The 18,876-nt window shown below is 32.7% G+C and overlaps 1 protein-coding gene across 4 annotated transcripts; it reads right to left on the bottom strand.

Annotated features, from left to right (window-relative positions):
• Positions 1 to 6,588: 6,588 nt before the first annotated feature.
• LOC115965523 (ADP-ribosylation factor GTPase-activating protein AGD3-like) lies at positions 6,589 to 16,378 on the bottom strand. 4 transcript variants are annotated; one of them, XM_031084767.1, is made up of 16 exons: positions 16,231 to 16,378; positions 15,956 to 16,032; positions 15,511 to 15,611; positions 12,358 to 12,428; positions 11,826 to 11,888; positions 11,114 to 11,158; positions 10,326 to 10,391; positions 10,155 to 10,202; positions 9,967 to 10,062; positions 9,850 to 9,891; positions 9,211 to 9,435; positions 8,732 to 8,863; positions 8,419 to 8,643; positions 8,189 to 8,275; positions 7,791 to 8,099; positions 6,589 to 6,783 (listed from the first exon to the last, which is right to left on the bottom strand). In XM_031084767.1, the coding sequence occupies exons 1-16, from the start codon at positions 16,273 to 16,275 to the stop codon at positions 6,595 to 6,597; spliced, it is 1,821 nt and encodes a 606-aa protein (XP_030940627.1). In that variant the 5' UTR covers positions 16,276 to 16,378; the 3' UTR covers positions 6,589 to 6,594. The 4 variants fall into 4 exon arrangements, with proteins under 4 accessions (XP_030940627.1, XP_030940628.1, XP_030940630.1 ...); XM_031084768.1 differs by lacking the exons at positions 15,511 to 15,611; positions 15,956 to 16,032; positions 16,231 to 16,378 and having other exon boundaries at positions 11,826 to 11,884; positions 12,358 to 12,389; XM_031084770.1 differs by lacking the exons at positions 11,826 to 11,888; positions 12,358 to 12,428; positions 15,511 to 15,611; positions 15,956 to 16,032; positions 16,231 to 16,378 and adding an exon at positions 11,347 to 11,384.
• Between the last annotated feature and the right edge of the window lie 2,498 nt (positions 16,379 to 18,876).

The following is an 18,876-nucleotide window of genomic DNA, read 5'->3' as shown; positions in this document are numbered from 1 at the left end:
AAAAAGTGATGTGCATTACGTGTAATAAGCAAATGAGTCCAATTGGTCGATTAGGAGGAAAGTAATCAAAATGAAATTTTCGTTTAGAAAAACGTAGGACCAATTATACACCACCTTCCCTAATACATTCAGTTAATTTGTAAGAATTTTTTTTTTTTAAAAATAAAAATAATCAATTGGGATAATAGTAATCCCAGATTAATATAAATTTTGGAGGAGAGGTCAGTCATCTAACAAGTAAGTCCTCTCTTGGTGCATTGCGTTTTGTTTTGGAGACAGAGGCATCAAATCAGAATTATTATGATAGATTGGGAGAAAGTTAAAGGCAGCTTTAAAGGGTTTTTACAAGTCAAGGTCTCGTAATCCCCATGAAATTTCTTAAGGAAAAACGCGTAAAGTTAATTAAAACTACCAAAGAAAATAGACCACACTTTTCCTACGTTTTAATGTTTTGGAGAGAAAATTTGGTTGCCCCAGGTCATATTAGGAGGAAAAAAATTCCATTATCCCGCTGTGCCGTACGTTCTCAAGTGATCACTCTAGAGGCTATATAATATTTGGCAATTTGCAACATAATTCCCATGTCGTGACGATTGGGATAATAATTGTGGCAGAACAACATGCACACCATTGGCCCCAAATTATTATTATCATTATTATTTTTGAAATTATTTTTATCCCTTAGTGATATAGTTTTATTTACAAGGAAAAATTCTAGTTGCCTGTGGTGAAACCACATACAAAGTCATGTGTCTAGCTTATTTTGATTAGCATTGGATAAATAATAATAGGGATTTGTTGTGTTAATTCAACCAGCAATTTAATGTGTGGCCTTCCTCGCCTACAAAGTGATATATTTCTTTGAATTAGCACCAAAAGCGTTCTCATGATCTCAAGATTCTCAACTTAAAAATGCACATAGGCTTGATTGTTTATTTCAGCTTATGGTAGAACTTAGAATTATCAGAGGTTGTCATGAAGGATTCACCTATGATTTTTGCGTGATGAAATGGAAATGACTATCCATTCTTCTCTCTCTCTCTCTCTCTCTCTCTCTCTCCAGACCACAAAGTAGTTATCACACATTTTGTTAACGAATTAAAATTATTAAATAGAGTGGGACATATTTGCTATTAATAATTCAAGAAGTATTGGTGTTTTAAATTTTTTTAGTTTGATTTATTTCGCGTTTTGGGATTTGTTTAGCTTTTTAAATTTCATTTGATATTTATGCACTTTTTTTTAATTAAATTTAGACATTAGGCCCAATTTTGTATACTATGATCATAAATTTTATATTAATTTCAAATAGTTGAATGAAGATCAAAACTTGAAAAACAATATTAATTTTTCTCAAAAAAAAAAAGAAAAAGAATATTAATAATAATACCTTAATTGGAATCTCTTTAAAGTGTTATCTCCTTGACACATATAAGTGAAAAACAATATATTAGCATTTTTTGCTTAGTAGGGGTTAATTGTTAGAAAGATAACAGGGCGCTCATTTAGTCTAGGGAAACACTTTTTTTTTTTTCACTACTTTTGTAACAATTTGATAAAGTGGTCGGCAATAAATAATCGACAATCACTTTTTCAATGCAATGAACTACAGACTCTACAGTGCTGAAGTTAGGATAAATAGTGAGCAAACAAAGAAAAATGGTGAAAGTAACAGTTATTATTCTCTAGAAACCATCCATTATCATGCTTTATAAAAACAAGGGTTATGTTAACAGAACACGCCATCTCACAAAACTGCTAGCAGCAGTTGGAGACGCGGAGCTCTATATAAACACTACTCACTACACTCACGCACCTGATGTGGGACACAAGCCTATTTTTTTAATTAACAAAACACGTCATCTCACAAAACTGCTAGCATGCTAATTTATAGGAAATGGACCGTCTTTATTGTATTGTACCGTGTTGTGTTACGTTGACTACCTGCTAGGAGTTTGTTTGTTTGTGCTTAATCGGTTTTTTGCTGCTTTAAATTTCTACCGCACATTACGGATTAATTAACTATGTAAGTCTTGTAGATGGGACCCTTCATTTGTGGGCCCTTTGTTGCATTTGGATTTACATATCAATTTTCTAACTTGTGGAAAGTGTTTACCGAAAAAGAAAACTTGTGGAAAGTGCATTTGTGGTCCCTTTGGTGCATTTGGATTTACATATCAATTTTCTAACCTGTGGAAAGTGCATTTGTGGTCCCTTTGGTGCATTTGGATTTATATATCAATTTTCTAACTTGTGAAAAGTGCAACGGAATTGAGACGGTAATTTGATTGGTTATTCATTACTTGTGTCAAAATTCAAAAATTCAACAATCTTTAAAATGGATATGTCCCACACTGTGACTTAAGTCTCTGGGTATTATCACTGCTTGGAACTATAGAACATATAGTATGCTAAAATTAAATAATAATAATAATAGGATATCGTGCGAAGTTTACCTGGATCTTACTTTGAAATGTTGCAAAGAATAAAAGGAACAAAAGTTGTATGATGTTGTAGATTCGTAGACAAATAGTCAAATACTCCTTATTGAAATTACAAAATTAGGCTGGATTCAGCTAATTCTAAATCTCCAAAAGTGAATCATCGTTAACTTAACTGATTAATGGGCTGAGTTTCTTGATTTCACCTACAATTGAAAAACAAATTTATTGCATTAAGGGGTCAAGCATAATGCATTATTTAGCTATGAAATGCCGAAGCACAATGTTAATTTTATCATCAAGAAAATCAAAAGTTTATGAGTGTGCAAGTGTCAAAATATGTTGACACAATTATTTTCTTATTAGTGTCTATATTTTGGAAGTCTTCAGTCTTTCTCATGCTCAATACAAATTTCTTAGGAAAGATTTATCTAGGAACAAATTTCTTCCCATGCACACAAACATTAAATATACTCTAGTTTTTTCTCCATTTGATAATATATTTTGGAAATTGTCATCCAAGTTAATTGAAAATGTGTGATGCTCTGGCCCAAAATCTTTCCTAATCAATACTAGTGTGAAATATGAACAATTCAACATTCCTTTGGTGGAATAGGTGACATTGGAGTTTCCTATCGTATACAATGAGTTTGTTTGATATTGTGAAATTGTTTTAGCTAGCTATTGAAAAGTCTAGTATGATTAGTTCCAAAAGTCATGTGCTTTCGAGTGAAAATATGAAGTAATTATTAATCAAAATTGTGATTATTTTAGGACCAAAATTGAGATTATATATTAAGACTGCATTTTATGAACATGTCATGGATATGAGCAAATTTGTTTCATTAAAGACACTATTGGTGGTTTAACCTAATTTCAAAATTCCCTCGAAAACAAAGTGAGTGCATAATGTTTTGATTAGGGGTGGCAATTTGTGTTCGTGTGTCGGGTTTGTGTCATGTCAACTCATGAGTATCCAACTATATGGTTTAATATTAACCCAACATGTTTATTAAACGGGTTAAGATTCCTCTACCCTAACACCACCCATTTATTAAACATATTAGTCATGTTGACCTGTTTATCAGATTTTATCAAAATGAAAAAATAAACAAATAAATATTTTTAATATAAAATTAAGAACTAACGAGTAACTGCATCACAAATAATCATTTAAAACTAAAGCATATCTCAATATCACAAAAAATCAATCACAATATGTCAAAGAAAGTAAGCCACAACAACTAATAAATTTATATAGTTAGGGTTTAAAGAGTATATTAGTAAAATGTCATTTAAGTAAACGGGTCAGAAGGGTCAAACGACTTCTATACATTGAACGCTAACCCAACCCATTTATTAAAAGGGTTAGTTGTGTCAACCCGAATATGACGTAAACCCATTAAGCCTCAACCCATAACCTGTTAATTTCGTGTCGTGTTGTGTCGGGTTCACAAGTCGTGTCCAATTTTGTCATCCCTAGTTTTAATGTTAGGGGCAATGAAATGGTGTCCTAGTTGTTCTGTTTATTAGCTATTTTAGTGGTCTTGTTCACAATCTGACAACATTGTATTGTTTTGTTTAGTTTGAAATTCATGCCAAAAATACGTATGATGTGTTGTAGGTAAAATAACCCGAAATTTCCAATCTGTGAGAAAAAAAAAATAGAGAAAACACACGCCAAAGAAAAACAATCACACACACAAGACAATATTTACATGGTTCGGCAATTTGCCTACATCCATGGAGTTGCAGGGATTTCACTATTATCAGAGAAAAATACAAAGTGCGACAGTACAGTTTTTTCTCTCTCAAAAACACAACAACAACAAACCTTAATCACAAAGCTGAGTTTTCTACATTCTGCGTACAGGATTCACAATGGGCTACAAAACAGGCCAAATTTTTTTTCCTAGGGGCGTCATCCCCGGACCCCCAAGAGACTTGTCCATGAGCACTCCGGCTTGAGCTTGTTAGCCCAAGACTTCACTCCATGGACTAAGTCTCAAAAAATCTCCCATTAAAAACCATGCAACATTATTCGGGTCAGGTTGGGTTGTCAATCGGATCAAACACAATTAGGCTCCACAAAGCCCAACATGATGAAACTTCTAGTTCCACTGACTTTAAAGTTCCTATTGCCAAAAGTCCGACCAAGGTAGGCATAAGATAGTTTGAGGCCTAAGGTGAAAATTTTATAGAGATCTTTTTACATCTAAATATCAATTAAATAATATTTAGTTTATTTTTTATTATATATTTTTATTTCAAATCTATTATTAATTCTTACTTATTTATATGACTAATTCACCCAAAGTAAGCTAACGATACTTACTATATAGGTTTTACCTGCTAGATTTGTAACGATACTCATTTAAAATGTTAGTTTTTAGTATTGGCTCCATGATGATAAATTTTTATATATTTTGGGTTTTATTTGTACTGTAATTCTAGGCAACAAAGGCTAGAGTTGAAGCTGCAAAAGGAGTGCTACTTATAAGCAAGACAAAACCACCATTGGCAATTTTGTATATATATGTGTACTAATTTTAACAATTTTGTTCTATAAAATTATATTTTGTTTCCCTTAAATAATATCATTGATTTTTTTAAGAGTAATGCTATTCTCACAAACTTTTTTATAACATTTTTACTAACTGTTTTGGTAGCAAATTCATATTGGTTCTCATATGGGACCATCACTCACCATTATTTTATTTGCCAGTAACCATTTATCACATCATTAATTTATTTTTATATATATATATATATAATAAAAAATAAAAAATAAAAAACTTGTAGCTCTAGCATTTTCCTCATTTTAATGACAAAAAGAAAAATTTATAGATATAAAATCTAAAACAAACTATACAAGCCCCAAAAATAGCTCAACAACAAAAATTACCAATAGTAAAACTAAAAAAAAAAAAAAAAAAAAAGCTCAATTAACCAATTTTATAAACAATAAACAACTGTACCCTTTAAAAAATCATAAACAAAAATAATTTTTTTCTTACCCACCAAAAAGAAACTTAGCAGCTAAGTAGTAGCAAAAGTCAGAGGTTGAAACTGCCACATAATCAACAAAGTGGTAGCCTCATTGGCAGTGGCAATAAGCAAGGTCCTCTAATTTCCATTAGAAAAAGAGGGTTGCAGAATAAAGCATCAAACTTTGTCAATGGTGATAGCATTTATAATATACAGGTAGTGCATGCTTACCAAAAAGAATATGCCTTGAAATAGGCTTTGCATTTTAATTATGAATTAAATTCATTTTAAGGTCAGATGAAGCAGTGTCCACTGTCCAAGTTGTTATGCTTGTTACTAATTTTAGAAAGGTTACTCAAAAAAATGAAGTATTGCCCTAATCAACTGATTGAATTTAGTTGAATACGATATTATTATATCCAAATGAAACTTTAAAATAAGTAGCATTGGAAATTTCATCAATATTGCACATAGGTAGAATAAGGTAACAAACTAGAGCATCATGGGTAGAATGTATTAAAAGTTAAAAAGAAAGTCTTGTTAGTGTTTCTATCTTGGAAGTCTTCCTCGTGCTTGGCACAATTTTCTTAGAAAAGATCTCCCTAGGAATAAATTTCTTTCCAAGAACACCAAGGTTGAATATACTCTAGTTTTTTCTCCATTTGATAATATATTGTGGAAATTGTCATTCAAATTAATTGAAAATGTGTGATGCTCTAGCACAAAATCTTTCCCAATCAATACAAGTGTGCAACCAAAAGTTCATGAATGTGCAAGTGTCAAAATCTAAATTATTTTGACACACATTGATTTTATTGTTAGTGTTTGTATCTGGGAAGTCATCTAGGTACATTAATGTTGAATAAACTCTAGTTCATTTGGATGCATTTCAATTTTCTATTTTCTAATTTGACCAATTGTGCATTGTATTCTAGACTGAACTTTGATTGGCCATCATCATTCATCATTCATTATGTGTATCAAAATTAAAAAAAAAATTAAAAAATTCAGAGGATCATTGAAATGGAATAGGTCCGACTCTGACTTTAAGTCGCCGGGTATTACTATAGTTTTTATTTTTTTGTTTAATTGAAGGTTCTACTTGGAACCATAGAACATATATATAATAGCGAAAATTATATAAAAATAGTGGGTTCTGGTTAGTTTAACTAATAAAGTCTCTTATTATCAAGTAAAAAATTTGGAATTCAAATTTCAAACCCCACGTACATAAAGAACTTTTTGATTGCAATAATTCCTCCCAGATCAAGTTTGCATAGACATTGCCCAGTGACTTGAACAAATTAAGCACCGGAGGGTCCCAAACTTTTACATCAAGCCTCAATGATCTTACCTGTGTCAAAAGTTATCCACATAAGCTTCATGAATTAATGGATAGAAGAAAGCATGATATCATGAAAATATGTATAAGACACAACTGAGAGGAAGCCTAACCATAATAATAATAAATAAATAAATAAATAAATAAAACACCAACCAAAACTTAAATTTTACCTGCCCTGGATGATTTATTTATCACACTTAATATTCTTAAGATATGGTCAGCAATGATATTCTCAAGATTGAAACATGTCTCGCCTACTAGAAACTTCAAAGGGTGGTTGATTACTTGCGTTTTTATTTATACAGACATACAAACATATATATGAAGCTGCTATAGCCATGGACTTGCTAAGGAAGACATTTCAGTCAGTGAAACTTTCCATGGTAGTTGTTTAGGTCTTATAAGTATTGTCACTGCAGCAGTAAAAACAACTAAGGGTTCTAATTCTATTATATCATAGGCCTTTTTTTTTTTTTTAATTTTTTTTTTATAATCTTGTTCAATGTTTTGACGGCAATTCTCTTGTCTAGGGTATTTAAAGGGTATGTCAGATTATTTGGAATTCATAGCTTATAGTTATATTCAGATTGCCTGACATTTCTTTCGTCTTCACAGGTTCTGTTATGTCTCTATCTCAATCTCATTGTTATCCTAATTTGCCTCTTTCAATCAATTCTCCTTTCATTTATTTCTTAAACTATTGTTTACTGTGAACCAAACCAGACAGAACTTTCATACAAAGCCGTGAAAGGCCTAATTTGCTTTCCAAAGCTCTCACTATTGAACCCGAATCAGTCCTGTTATTTTACACATCAAAGTACTGGAAGTTGCAGGGTCCTTCTGTGTCTTTAATAAAATGTTATTTTACATTGAGACTCTCAATGAGATTTTGAGCCACACGCAGCAAAGTTCCTAAATCCTAGCCTCAGGCTTTAATTTAGAACTACTATGAACATGAATAATTTTTTTCGCGACATAGAATGAGATAGTGCTCAATACAAGCCTGGAAAACTTACCTTTGATATATGTACACCAAGATTACGATGAACACCAGAGCATTCAATGCATATAAGAATACCAAGGTTCAAGGATGCCCATTCAGGTTCAGGCGCACCACAATCAGCACATTTGTCATTCCCACAAACCCTTCTGAGCAAATCAATTGGCTTCTCTTTTCTCATACTGTACTTGTATTGTTGCAAACTTCTAGATTCACGTAAATGATTATTACAGTGGATTTTCTTCGATGTACTCTGATCACAATCAGAATCACTCTCGCTGGTAAAGCCATAAGAATCGCTTCCCAAAGGTGAAGTACACAGACTCTACATATAATTGTAATATCCATTACAATGACTATAGAAACACATATTTCTGCAATGAAATTAATTAAAAAAAAAAATTAAATGTTTACTTTCTCAGGAGGCTGGGAACTCAATAAGGAAGCAATTACGCTAGTTATTTTTTCAATCCAGTCCATTTGGTCCAGCGCATTCTCTGCCTGCATTGCAAAGGAAATAAAATTTAGAATCTGCTGCGAAATATTCAGGCAATAATAACAGCAAGGTTTATATTAGTACACCATCAGTTCAGACAATGAAAAGCCAAACAAGATGTCAAGCTAGCTGCATTTAGGAAAAGTACCTGCAGTGTGTAGTTCTTAGATGGTGAAATAATCCTGAAGCAGAACCTTAAATCTGTTTGATCTGCATCTATCTTAATCGTTGATGTTAGTAGGTTCACTGTATGACGTGCAACAGACTTTTCATCATGCACACCACCATGGTAATGAGAAGAAAGCCACCGACTAAGAATCCCAGAACTGTTTTCAGAGGAACTATTCCTCTGTGCAGAAGTTGGACTCCCAGACTGAAAAACGTTATGTTAAAAAGTTACTAATAAGTCATAACCAAGATAAGATTATAAGAGAAAGAATATTAAGTTAATAGTGACTTACAGATGACCAGTTCCATGGTTTGCGATAGTAATACAGCATCCCTCGACTATCAAGAACAAAAAACCTTCTCTTCCAGTCACCCCTCAAGTTGGAGGAACGTTTTGAAAGATAGCCTTGTCGAATGGTTTGAACCTAAAATTTTATACCTTTCAGCTATAGATGCAGAACAAAGAAACTTTTTTATTAAGAAAACAGAAAATTAAGTGTGCGTTTGACATTGATTATTTTTGCCAGCTTATTTTACTATTCAACTTATTTTTGCTATTATTCATGAGTCTTACTGCACTTTTTGGTATTATTCATGAGTTCCACTATATTATTTCAATTAACTTTTATCTTTATCTATAGTACTTTCAATAAAAAAATTTCTATTTAAGCTAAATAAACTGTTTCCAAACGGACACTAAGTTATGTTTGTTTTGTAAACAAAAAGCTTATATTAACAGAAAATGTGGAAGAAACATCGTGTCAGAAAATACCTTTCCCTGAGCAGCAGATTGCATTGCTGCCTCAATCACTTTATTTGATGTCTTAGTATAAGGTTGCATACCATGATTATAATCTCCATTAGAAGAAACGTGATACACATTCAAGGAGTGCCTAGATTCTCGATCAATCTGCCTTTTGTACTCTTGCATCCTTTCACTGAGTGAATCCTGCTCATAGTTGGATCTTTCTCTCGACTGTTGTGAAAAAGCCAAAACCTGTGACACAAATGAACTGAACTTTGACATTTTTCCCTTATAAAAATTAAAAAAAATGAAACTTAATAGAAATAAAACATAGAACCCCTGGAAGTTAATGGCAAGAAACTTCAACAACTTGACTTTTTTTGCTGTTTCATACAAACTGCTGAAAGATAAGTGTTCAGCATAATAGATGGAAAAATCCAAGACTGTTTCTTTCTTTAATCTTCTGGGGAGCATTTCACGTGACTTGTGAGGAAGATAAGTTATCAAGCTTTTGAGCTAGCACTGTGGTGAGCTATCTGTTATACCTACTAGTTTGATCATTGCAAATTATTACAAAATTTTACTTATTAAGAGAAACCTGTATTTATTATCCAGATGATTTGGATTATACCGTCAACTTATAGAAAAAATTTGTTGATAACAAACCTGATGAATAAAAGGCTCCATCTGCTGCAATAGTTCATATCCCTGCAATAGAAAAATTCAATATTTCACACATTTCGCAGACCAAATCAGTTGGTATCATATTATAATCTTACATACCTGTTTGAAGTATCGAAGATGAGCATCCATCATACCACTAACAGCCTCCAAAAACTCAAACCTCTTTTTGGCCTCAACATTGCAGAGGGTACTGAGCTGGACATAAAAGTATGCTATATGAGTAAAGCCTAATTGTTTATGCACTGCAATTATGTTAAACCAACATATCCTTGTGAAAATTAAGTTACCAGATTGAAGCGGGATTGCTCAAATGAAGCCCGAGCAGCATGAAATTCCTGGAATGTCTCTCTACCAAATTAGATTTGAAAGGATAATGGTTACCCATGACAAATTATCTGATCAATCTATGCACCAAAAGGATAGGTACTCTAATCAGGATAAACAAATATTGGATTTACCTCCTCTATGACAGAAGCAACATCCATCCTAGTGCTCTTCCTCAATGACATAAACCTCTCACGTGTCTGTGGCACAGAAAGAAATTGGTTTTAAATTCGCAGTCATGAGATACAAGTTGGAAGTTGGAACCAATAGCATCTACTTCATAAAATTCTCTCTACAATCCAGCAATTGATTTCATTTAGAACAACTGCTGCAACTCCAAATTGAATTTACAGAAGCTTGTCTACTTCATTCGAATCTTGAATAAATATTTAGTCAATTTAGCAATCTATGAATTAACTTAGGAATCAAGTCATTCTACTTCCAGATGGAACAGTATAAAATATACATCAGACAACCCTGCGTTTTAGTAGCGTGTCTTAAAAATCAAGTGACATGTAAATCTGCCCACCCAGTGACATACCCAAAATTCTGGGTATCTCAAGTGGGTATACCAACATATTCAAGCATCAATTCCCATTTGCAGTCTCTCCTGCTTGTTCTATAACAATTCAAACCAAGAAATGAACTAACAATATGATAATCCCCAAAAATTAATCATTTTTTATAATCTTACTCATGAAACCACTTTGCATAAGAAAGATGCAAATTTAAAGCGAAATATCTAACTTATAAAGGATAAAAGGCACCTTGAGTGGATAAAGACATCCCTCTCTAATGAAAGAACATAATTGAAAAAATAAGAATAATAAGCCAGTTGCAGAAGTAACAATCAAGAATATAAGATTATAATACTATGAAACTTCTAAAGTTTTATTGTGGGATTTTCAGAAATGAAACCCACCTGTTCATATGCAACGGAAGCCTTGTCAAAACGCTTTCGAGCTTCCTGCATAAACAAAAGATTACTTATTGAGTTATCAAAAAAAAAAAAAAAAAAAAAGATTACTCATTGCAAAAGGAAATATGGAATTTTCTCAGGCATGTGATACGGATAAGAAAAGGCTATGTAAACGGGTGATGATGAAATTATGCTATTTAACCAACAGAAGTTACATGCAAGGAGAAAGTGCGCACACACATGCACAAAGAGAATATCCTGAATGCCACACAACCATAACACTATCACAAAGTCTGTAAAATATGGTGCATAAGTTAGTCATTAAAAGAGTGGCATATTTGTGTCAAAACCATGACTATGATTTTACATAACATGATAAGATGTTAGGTAAAACTTTCAAATGACGAAGTAATCAAGGTCTGTCAAGTGGAAGAAGTGCATATAATGTAGTTTATTTTTTAAAAAAAAAAATCTTCCAAGTATAGGAGAAAATCAAAGATATAGGATATATAACAATGTAATAGAACATAAAATTCCTTAAATCTGTATTCATGTATGCATGTGCTAAAGCTGTTGAGGCAAACCCACGCAATACAGAAGGGGTAAAGATTAGAAAATTGTCTTTAATAAAAGGCAAATATTTTGAGTCACCCTGCTTAAGTGTAAATCAAATATGCTACTAATCTATTAAGCATGTATTCAAAACACACAATACCTTAACCTCATGGAGGTCATCATTGACAAAGTTTAGCAACCGATCGTTTAGCATGTGGTCTACCTGACAAAGCCAGTTAAAGATAGTCAGTGAAGCATCATCAGTCAAACAATTCCCTATAGACAAGACGGTTGAAGATAGCAATTGCATGCTTTTCTCTATTTTTAATATCCTTAGTAAATGCAACTCCATATAAGTAATATATATTGCTTCACAAGAAGTATCAAGGAAAGAATAAATACACAAGATGGTTGAAACTAACAGGTACAGTGAAGAAAAGTGCTGTTTGTCAATTACTTTTTCTCTGCTTAACCTACCTTTACAAGAAAGATTGATTCCATAAAACAAGGCATATAATGTTCAGTAAATAATGATATATGGAAGATGGCAGAAGCTAGAAACAATGAAACAGCAGCAAGATTGCTTCCCAAATATATTCCAAATGGTCAGTAAGCAACACAAAATTACAGTACAGAACTGGGGTAAGGAGAAACAATAACAACAATACTAACAAAAGCACAAGAATTACTACCTGTGACCGAAGAGTTTCCTTGTATGTCCCAATTTCTCTAAAAGCAAGTGTGAATTTGGTCATAACAGGGCCCAAGATAAAAAAAAAAAACAAAAAACAAATTAACACCAAATAAACAAACATATTGAGCTTTGACAGATAGAAGTATCAGTTACCAGTCAAATATTTCAAAGAGAGCTCATTTGGTTGGCACATATGTAAAAAAAAATATTTCAATAATTTTCCTTATAAAAATTAGTAATCTTTATTATTTTATTTTATAAATAAAATAGAAAGACGAAGTAGTATTGTAATTTCATTATACCATGTGTGTTTGCAAACTTGAAATTGCATGATATAGTGACTAATACCGATACACACACTTCATGCCTACTCAAGCATGTAAATACTATTTTGATATAATAAAAATGCAAATATCCTTAAATTATTGAAAGTTCAAAAACGTGTAAAAACACCTTTGAACGTTTAGACCCCCAAATTACAACTTAATCAAATCAAGCAATATGTCAAACAACTAGTGTGCGGAAACTTAACATATGCTATAATATGAAATTGATTAAATACTATCTAAGCCATAACAAATTAAAATCCACAGCAGATAAATGAAAAGGCAAAGATAAAGAGGAAGGAAGATGCAAACACAAAGACAACACGCAATGTGTTATCGAAGAGGAAACCGAAGCCCTCTGCGTAAAACCTCTCCGCCGCCCTCCAAGCGGTAAGCAATCCACTAGAAAATACAGTTGGGATACAAGGACAGCAATAGACCCTCCAAGCCTAATCTACCCAGTGCACCTAAGCCCTCCAAGCTTCTTGCTCCAACGAGGTTGCGCCGAACCTTTTTCTTTTCTAGCTTCCCGGATTCCGCTACTAGACCGTAGCATCAACCAATGAAGATTGGTTCCTTCCTAACTGCTTCCCAGAAATCCAAACAACTGTCTCACAGTGATGATGATGGTGAGAACCAGGTTTGGTATAATGCCTCTCAAGGATTTAACAATGGAGAGGAAGAAGTTGAGGAATTTGAAGAGACTCTAAGGTAGAGATTGTGGGTGAAACAATCTAGTTTTTTTTAGGGTTTCTCTCTCAAAATTCTCTCTGGAAGCTTTCTTTCAATCGTGAGTAAAAGGGGTATTTATACTGGTGGGGAGGAATGTGAAACGTCAGGTTTTACAAAACAGGGGTGGCTCGCGGCTTGACCTCGCGGCTTGACCAAGTCGCGAGATCCAGTCGCGAGATAACCGTATGGCCAGTTGTCCTGTTTTGTCCTGTAGTGCTCCAGCTAGCATGACTGTTCATCTTCCAGCATGCTTGGCACGTGTGCTGCTTCTGGCGGCTTGCAGCCGCGAGTCACCCTCGAGTCCCAGCCGCGAGTCACCCTCGAGTCCCAGCCGCGAGTCTCTGTTTTCTTGCACACTCTTGAGCAATCTTCACTCTATCTCACTCACTACCCTTACATCAAACCCACCTAAATACAGGGTTACTAAATGCTGAATTACAAGCAAATTTGGCACGGAATAAAGCCAATTAGATGGTTGAATAAATTCAACCTTACAATTATTTTTGGCTAAAATGCAATAGTCATCCTTTATGTTTCACTAGAATTCATTTCGGTCCTCTATTTTTTTTTCATTCGTTTCAGTTATTTAAGTTTAAAGTTTATATGATTCTCCCAAAAAAAAAAAAATCAAGTTTATTCAATTAAGGTCTCTCCATCAAATTTTGATAAATGTTGCATTTAATTATCCAAAATTTTAATTTTTTCTTCAAATTTTTTTAATTAAAAAAAATCCAATTAATAATTGAAAAATATTTTCCAATTTTTTTTAAAAAAATTAACGTAAATTGACGGATGTCTTAATTGAATAAACTTGAAACTTACACGATTGAAATAAACGAAAGTAAAGTTAGATGATTGAAATAAATTCTAGTGAAACATAGAGGGTGAATTTTTCATTTTAGCCTTTTTTATAATATTTTTTTTATTGTGTATTATTAAAATTATTTTTTCTTTTGTTGGACTTTGTTTCAATTGTTGCAAAAGCAACTAAATTTGAGCAAGAATTCTGTATTTCAAATCAATTGTTTCTCATATAAATCTTAGAAAACTGACATCAAAAGTTTATTATACTTTTTTTTTGAGAAAAAAGTTCATTATACTTAATAACCAATGCATCATTTAGAATAATTAATATGACAAAATAAATGTATTTATCCTATTAGTTATCTTTTTAATTACATAGAATAAAGACTATAATGTTGGTTCCACACATATATATAATGGAAATCTAAACGATTAAGATTAATTTTAGTGAATTCACAAATATTTAATTTTAGATGGCTTGTATGTCAATTGTTATCAAAACAACTAAATATAAGGAAGAATTTCATATTATTATTATTATTCCAAATAAAAATTGTTTCTTATATATTAATTAAAAAATAATCATATAAATTCATTTAATATAAATAATTAATGCATAATTATAGATTATTAATATATGCATTTACTCTACTATCTAATTCAACGAACTAATACCTTAATATAGATGCAAATTTTGTTGAGCTAAAAGTCTAAATATATAAAGAGAATCTTAAGGAATATACCATATAACAAAACCTCATACCCTCTCACATAACTTCTCTATTTTTATATATATATATATACACACATAAAGTTTGGCCAAAAAGAAGGGTACATAATAAGCTGCCATAGAAGAATCGAAACAAATTTTGTCTGGCTTGGGCTAGTGTAGCTCATTCACTAGCCTAAAAGTACAAACCACATACATAAGTCTTACTATACTCAATCTCTAACCTATTTAACCTACAGCAATGCAATGCAACAATAGTGCATGCTTTATATAGGTTGAACATCTCTAACGTTGATTAAAGGGTAATATATATCTTTTGCTGTGATCATCTTAAGTAAAAAACTAAAAATATCAAATCAAAGTTTATTTTTATATACATTTCTTGAGGGATCGGTCACGGGTTTGAGTCTAGGAATGAGCTTAAATTTTTTTTTTTGAAGAGTGAGGCTGCCTTCCAACCACCCCTCCCAGACCCCCCACAAAAGTGAGAGCTAGTTTTTTGTGATCTTTGACCTTTTAAACATATTTTGAAGGTAGAAAACAAATCAAAGGGACATACCTCCCATAGCAACAAAAAGAGGATCATAATGCCCTCCTCCAAAATTTTCTAAGGAACTTGCAAAAGCTACGTCCACGTCATACCCCTCTGAAAGCCCTTCTCTGAAAATTAAAGAAAGTTAAAAGCACATAAGATGGTTTAAAAAGAGGAAAATTTACAATCAACTTCCTTGTGTTTGGTCCTATCGAAATTTAGTCCACAAATTTTCCATTGTTACATTTAACCCCCTAAAGTTTTGACTAAAATGAAATCATAAAAGTTCCATCCAAAGTATCCTTAAACGATTTCATTTAATCCAATTGAAAAAGCTTATGAAAAATGTAAAATCATTTAATTTGGACAAAATCTTAACAATTTCAACAATGTAGCAATTGAAAATTTGTGGATTAAATTGTGATAAAGCCAAACCACATGGAATATATAATGTATGTATGTATGAGCTTACGTATATTTTCGACATCCTTTGTAAAACTTAGCACATTTTGTCCTCAATGATTCAGTATTTTCTTCCAAGCCTTGTAACTGCATTATACCAAAACAATAATTTCTAATCAAATGCTAATTAAGGACAAACTCACAATGCTGAATGTGTTTGATATGGTTAATGCTAATTGAATAAAAAATCATGGTTGATTAATATCAGTGCATAGATTAACAACAAGAATGATTTAGTAATTAGTAAATTAAAATTTGAACAAGGAAAAAAAAAAAAAAAAAAACCTGTTGGCGGAACATAGGAGAATCGTCGAGTTTTGAGAAATGCATTTTGGAAAATCTGTGGCTGCTAATCTCTTTTTGAGTTTTGTAGAGCAATGATTTATCGGATAATGTAATTGTTTTCCAGTCAAGAATGAAAGAGAAGGAGAGAAACAAATTTTCTCGACGTTTAGTTTGGGAAGAATAAGATTAAAATTAATTTAAGTTAATAAAATGGTGATTAGTTTATGGGCTTATGGTTAATAATAAAAGGAGATGGAGGAGATGCGCATTTGGAGGAGGCTGTATTTGCTGTTTTTAACTCTTTAAACGAGTGTGTAGAGAGGGAAAATTCCCGACCTATCACAAGCTGACACGTCACATTATCAAGTCCACAAAATACAGCCAATTACAGAGCACCATGTATTGCTGCTAGGTTTTGCTATCACTATTCAGAAGCCAATAGAAATTTGCCAAGTGTCATGCAAGAACCAATCACGCATCAGCGCACGTGTAAGCGATGACTCAAGCAGCCTCGCACGTGTAAGCGATGACTCAAGCAGCCTCGCACGTGTAAGCGATGACTCAAGCAACCTCGCACGTGTAAGCGATGACTTAAGCAAACCAATCAAGCTGTGACATGTGTCACCAATCAAGCTCCGCCATGTGTCGCTCACCCACCCCAAAACTCCTATAAATAGAAGCCTTCCTGAGACATTTAGGAGAGGACCAGATTCAAAAGGGAAAAAGCTCTGCTGGAATCAAGCCCTGAAGCCTCCAGGAACTTCAAGAACTTTAACCCCAAAATCGGAGAACATTCGAAGCAGAATCATCCAGATCATCTGCCTAGATCCTAAAGTTTGCGGGAATCAAGCTCAAAGGTCCGAAAACATCAACAAATCATAAATCAGTGAAGTTCTACGGATTCAAGCCTCCAAAGCCCCGAAGAACTTCCACCACAAATCTTCAAATACGAAGAACATTCGAAGCAGAATCATCCAAACTATCTGCCTAGATCTCAAAGGTCACTGGAATCAAGCTCAAAAGCCTCCAGAAACCTCAAACAACCACAAATCAGCGAAGCTCCATGGATTCAAGCCTCTAAAGCACCGAAGAACTTCCACCACAAACCTTCGAAGACGAAGAACACACGAAGAACACAAAGAACACGAAGAACAAAGAATTTCTAACAAGCTCATAGCCAGAGATTCATTGTAATTCTGTTCCAAAGATCTTCGATCCATTCCTCAACCAAATTGAAGGATATCTTGTGTTCAAAACAAAATCACATCATCACAAATCCAATCAACAAATCTTTTAAGGAGATCGAATCAGAGGATAACTCTTTTGTAATCACAGAGAATTGTACCACACAATCATCAATACAAATTCGCATTTGTGAAACTATTTTACTTGTTTGATTTATTTCCAAACGAGAAATTTAGTCGCTTACAGAGTGTTTTTTAATTTTTATTTGTTACAAAACTTTAAAACTAAATAGTAGCGACATTTCATCCCTATCCACTCACTACATTTCTCTTACCCGCGTTTTCTCTCTCTCTCCTCCCTGTCTCCCTCTCTCTTAATTAAATAATTAACTCACACATGCTACTAAAAACATGACCTATAGCCACGTTTTTTTAGCTGTGTTATTAAAAAACATGGCTACAAAAAAATCAAAATCAAAATCAAAATTTGCTGTTTGTACAGACAGCAAAATTTGATTTGATTTTTTTTTTTTAATTTAATAATTAGAGATGAGGTTTGAACTGTAGATGTTCATGTTGAAAAAACTAAGAAGTACCTACTAGAGTTATAACTTATAAGACTCTTGACAATTCTTTAAGAATTATATCTTAATTATTTAGTAATATTTTAATGTTTATTACCACCTAAGTTAGGGTGTGCATCAAATCCATCGACCTGATGAAACGGACCCAACCAGACGTTTTGGGTTGGTTTTGATGGGTTAGGTTAGGTTGAAATTTTATTTGGAATATAAACTAAGCATATTATATGAAAATGTAATAATTTATTGAAAATTTTGTTTAATAATTGACGGAAGCCTAATTTTTTACAAGGTATAAAATATTTATACACAATCCATCAACTCATGTAGGTTGGGTTTGGTTGATTTCTACATGTGTAATGGGTTGGGTTGAGAAATTTTCAACTCGACAAGGTTAGGTAGGGTTGAAAAAATTCTCCAACTTGACCCATATACACACACACCCTCAACCTATAACAAAGACTATATTAGTCACACGCTCTTTCTTTGAACAAAACTTAATTACAATTATTGTACCTTAAATTTTCTCGATTAAATTCAATATTAAACTACAAGTTACATCCTTAAAGTTTATGGTAATTATGATTTTTTGCCCATTTTTATTTAAAAATTAGATTTTGGTCCCTAATGTTAACTTGATTAAAGCACTTCCCTCCATTTAGAATCTCCTGAGCGAACAAAGTGTGACTCCTAAATTATTGAAGGTTCTCACCTATTTTTGGGGGATTCATATTATTTGAAAACTTTTCATTTTATAAAAATCAAATTTTGTACAAGATACAAACTATCACGTTATTTAAAATTTTTAAATAAAGTGCCAATTTATACAACTTTGAATATGTAAAAGATCCATTTTCATATCTTATACTTATATTTAAAAA

Source organism: Quercus lobata, chromosome 10, assembly GCF_001633185.2.
Source record: "Quercus lobata isolate SW786 chromosome 10, ValleyOak3.0 Primary Assembly, whole genome shotgun sequence".
In the NCBI taxonomy this organism is placed as follows: domain Eukaryota; kingdom Viridiplantae; phylum Streptophyta; class Magnoliopsida; order Fagales; family Fagaceae; genus Quercus; species Quercus lobata.
This window is presented reverse-complemented; position numbering and strand designations above follow the sequence as displayed.

Bases quoted from the DNA above. Each gene is read 5' to 3' on its own strand.
- LOC115965523 (XM_031084767.1), bottom strand. From the start codon at position 16,275: ATGCATTTCTCAAAACTCGACGATTCTCCTATGTTCCGCCAACAG. The intron at 16,033-16,230 runs GTTTTTTTTTTT...GGTATAATGCAG, and splicing joins CTCCTATGTTCCGCCAACAG to TTACAAGGCTTGGAAGAAAA. The intron at 9,436-9,849 runs GTTTGTTATCAA...TTTGTGTCACAG, and splicing joins TGGAGCCTTTTATTCATCAG to GTTTTGGCTTTTTCACAACA.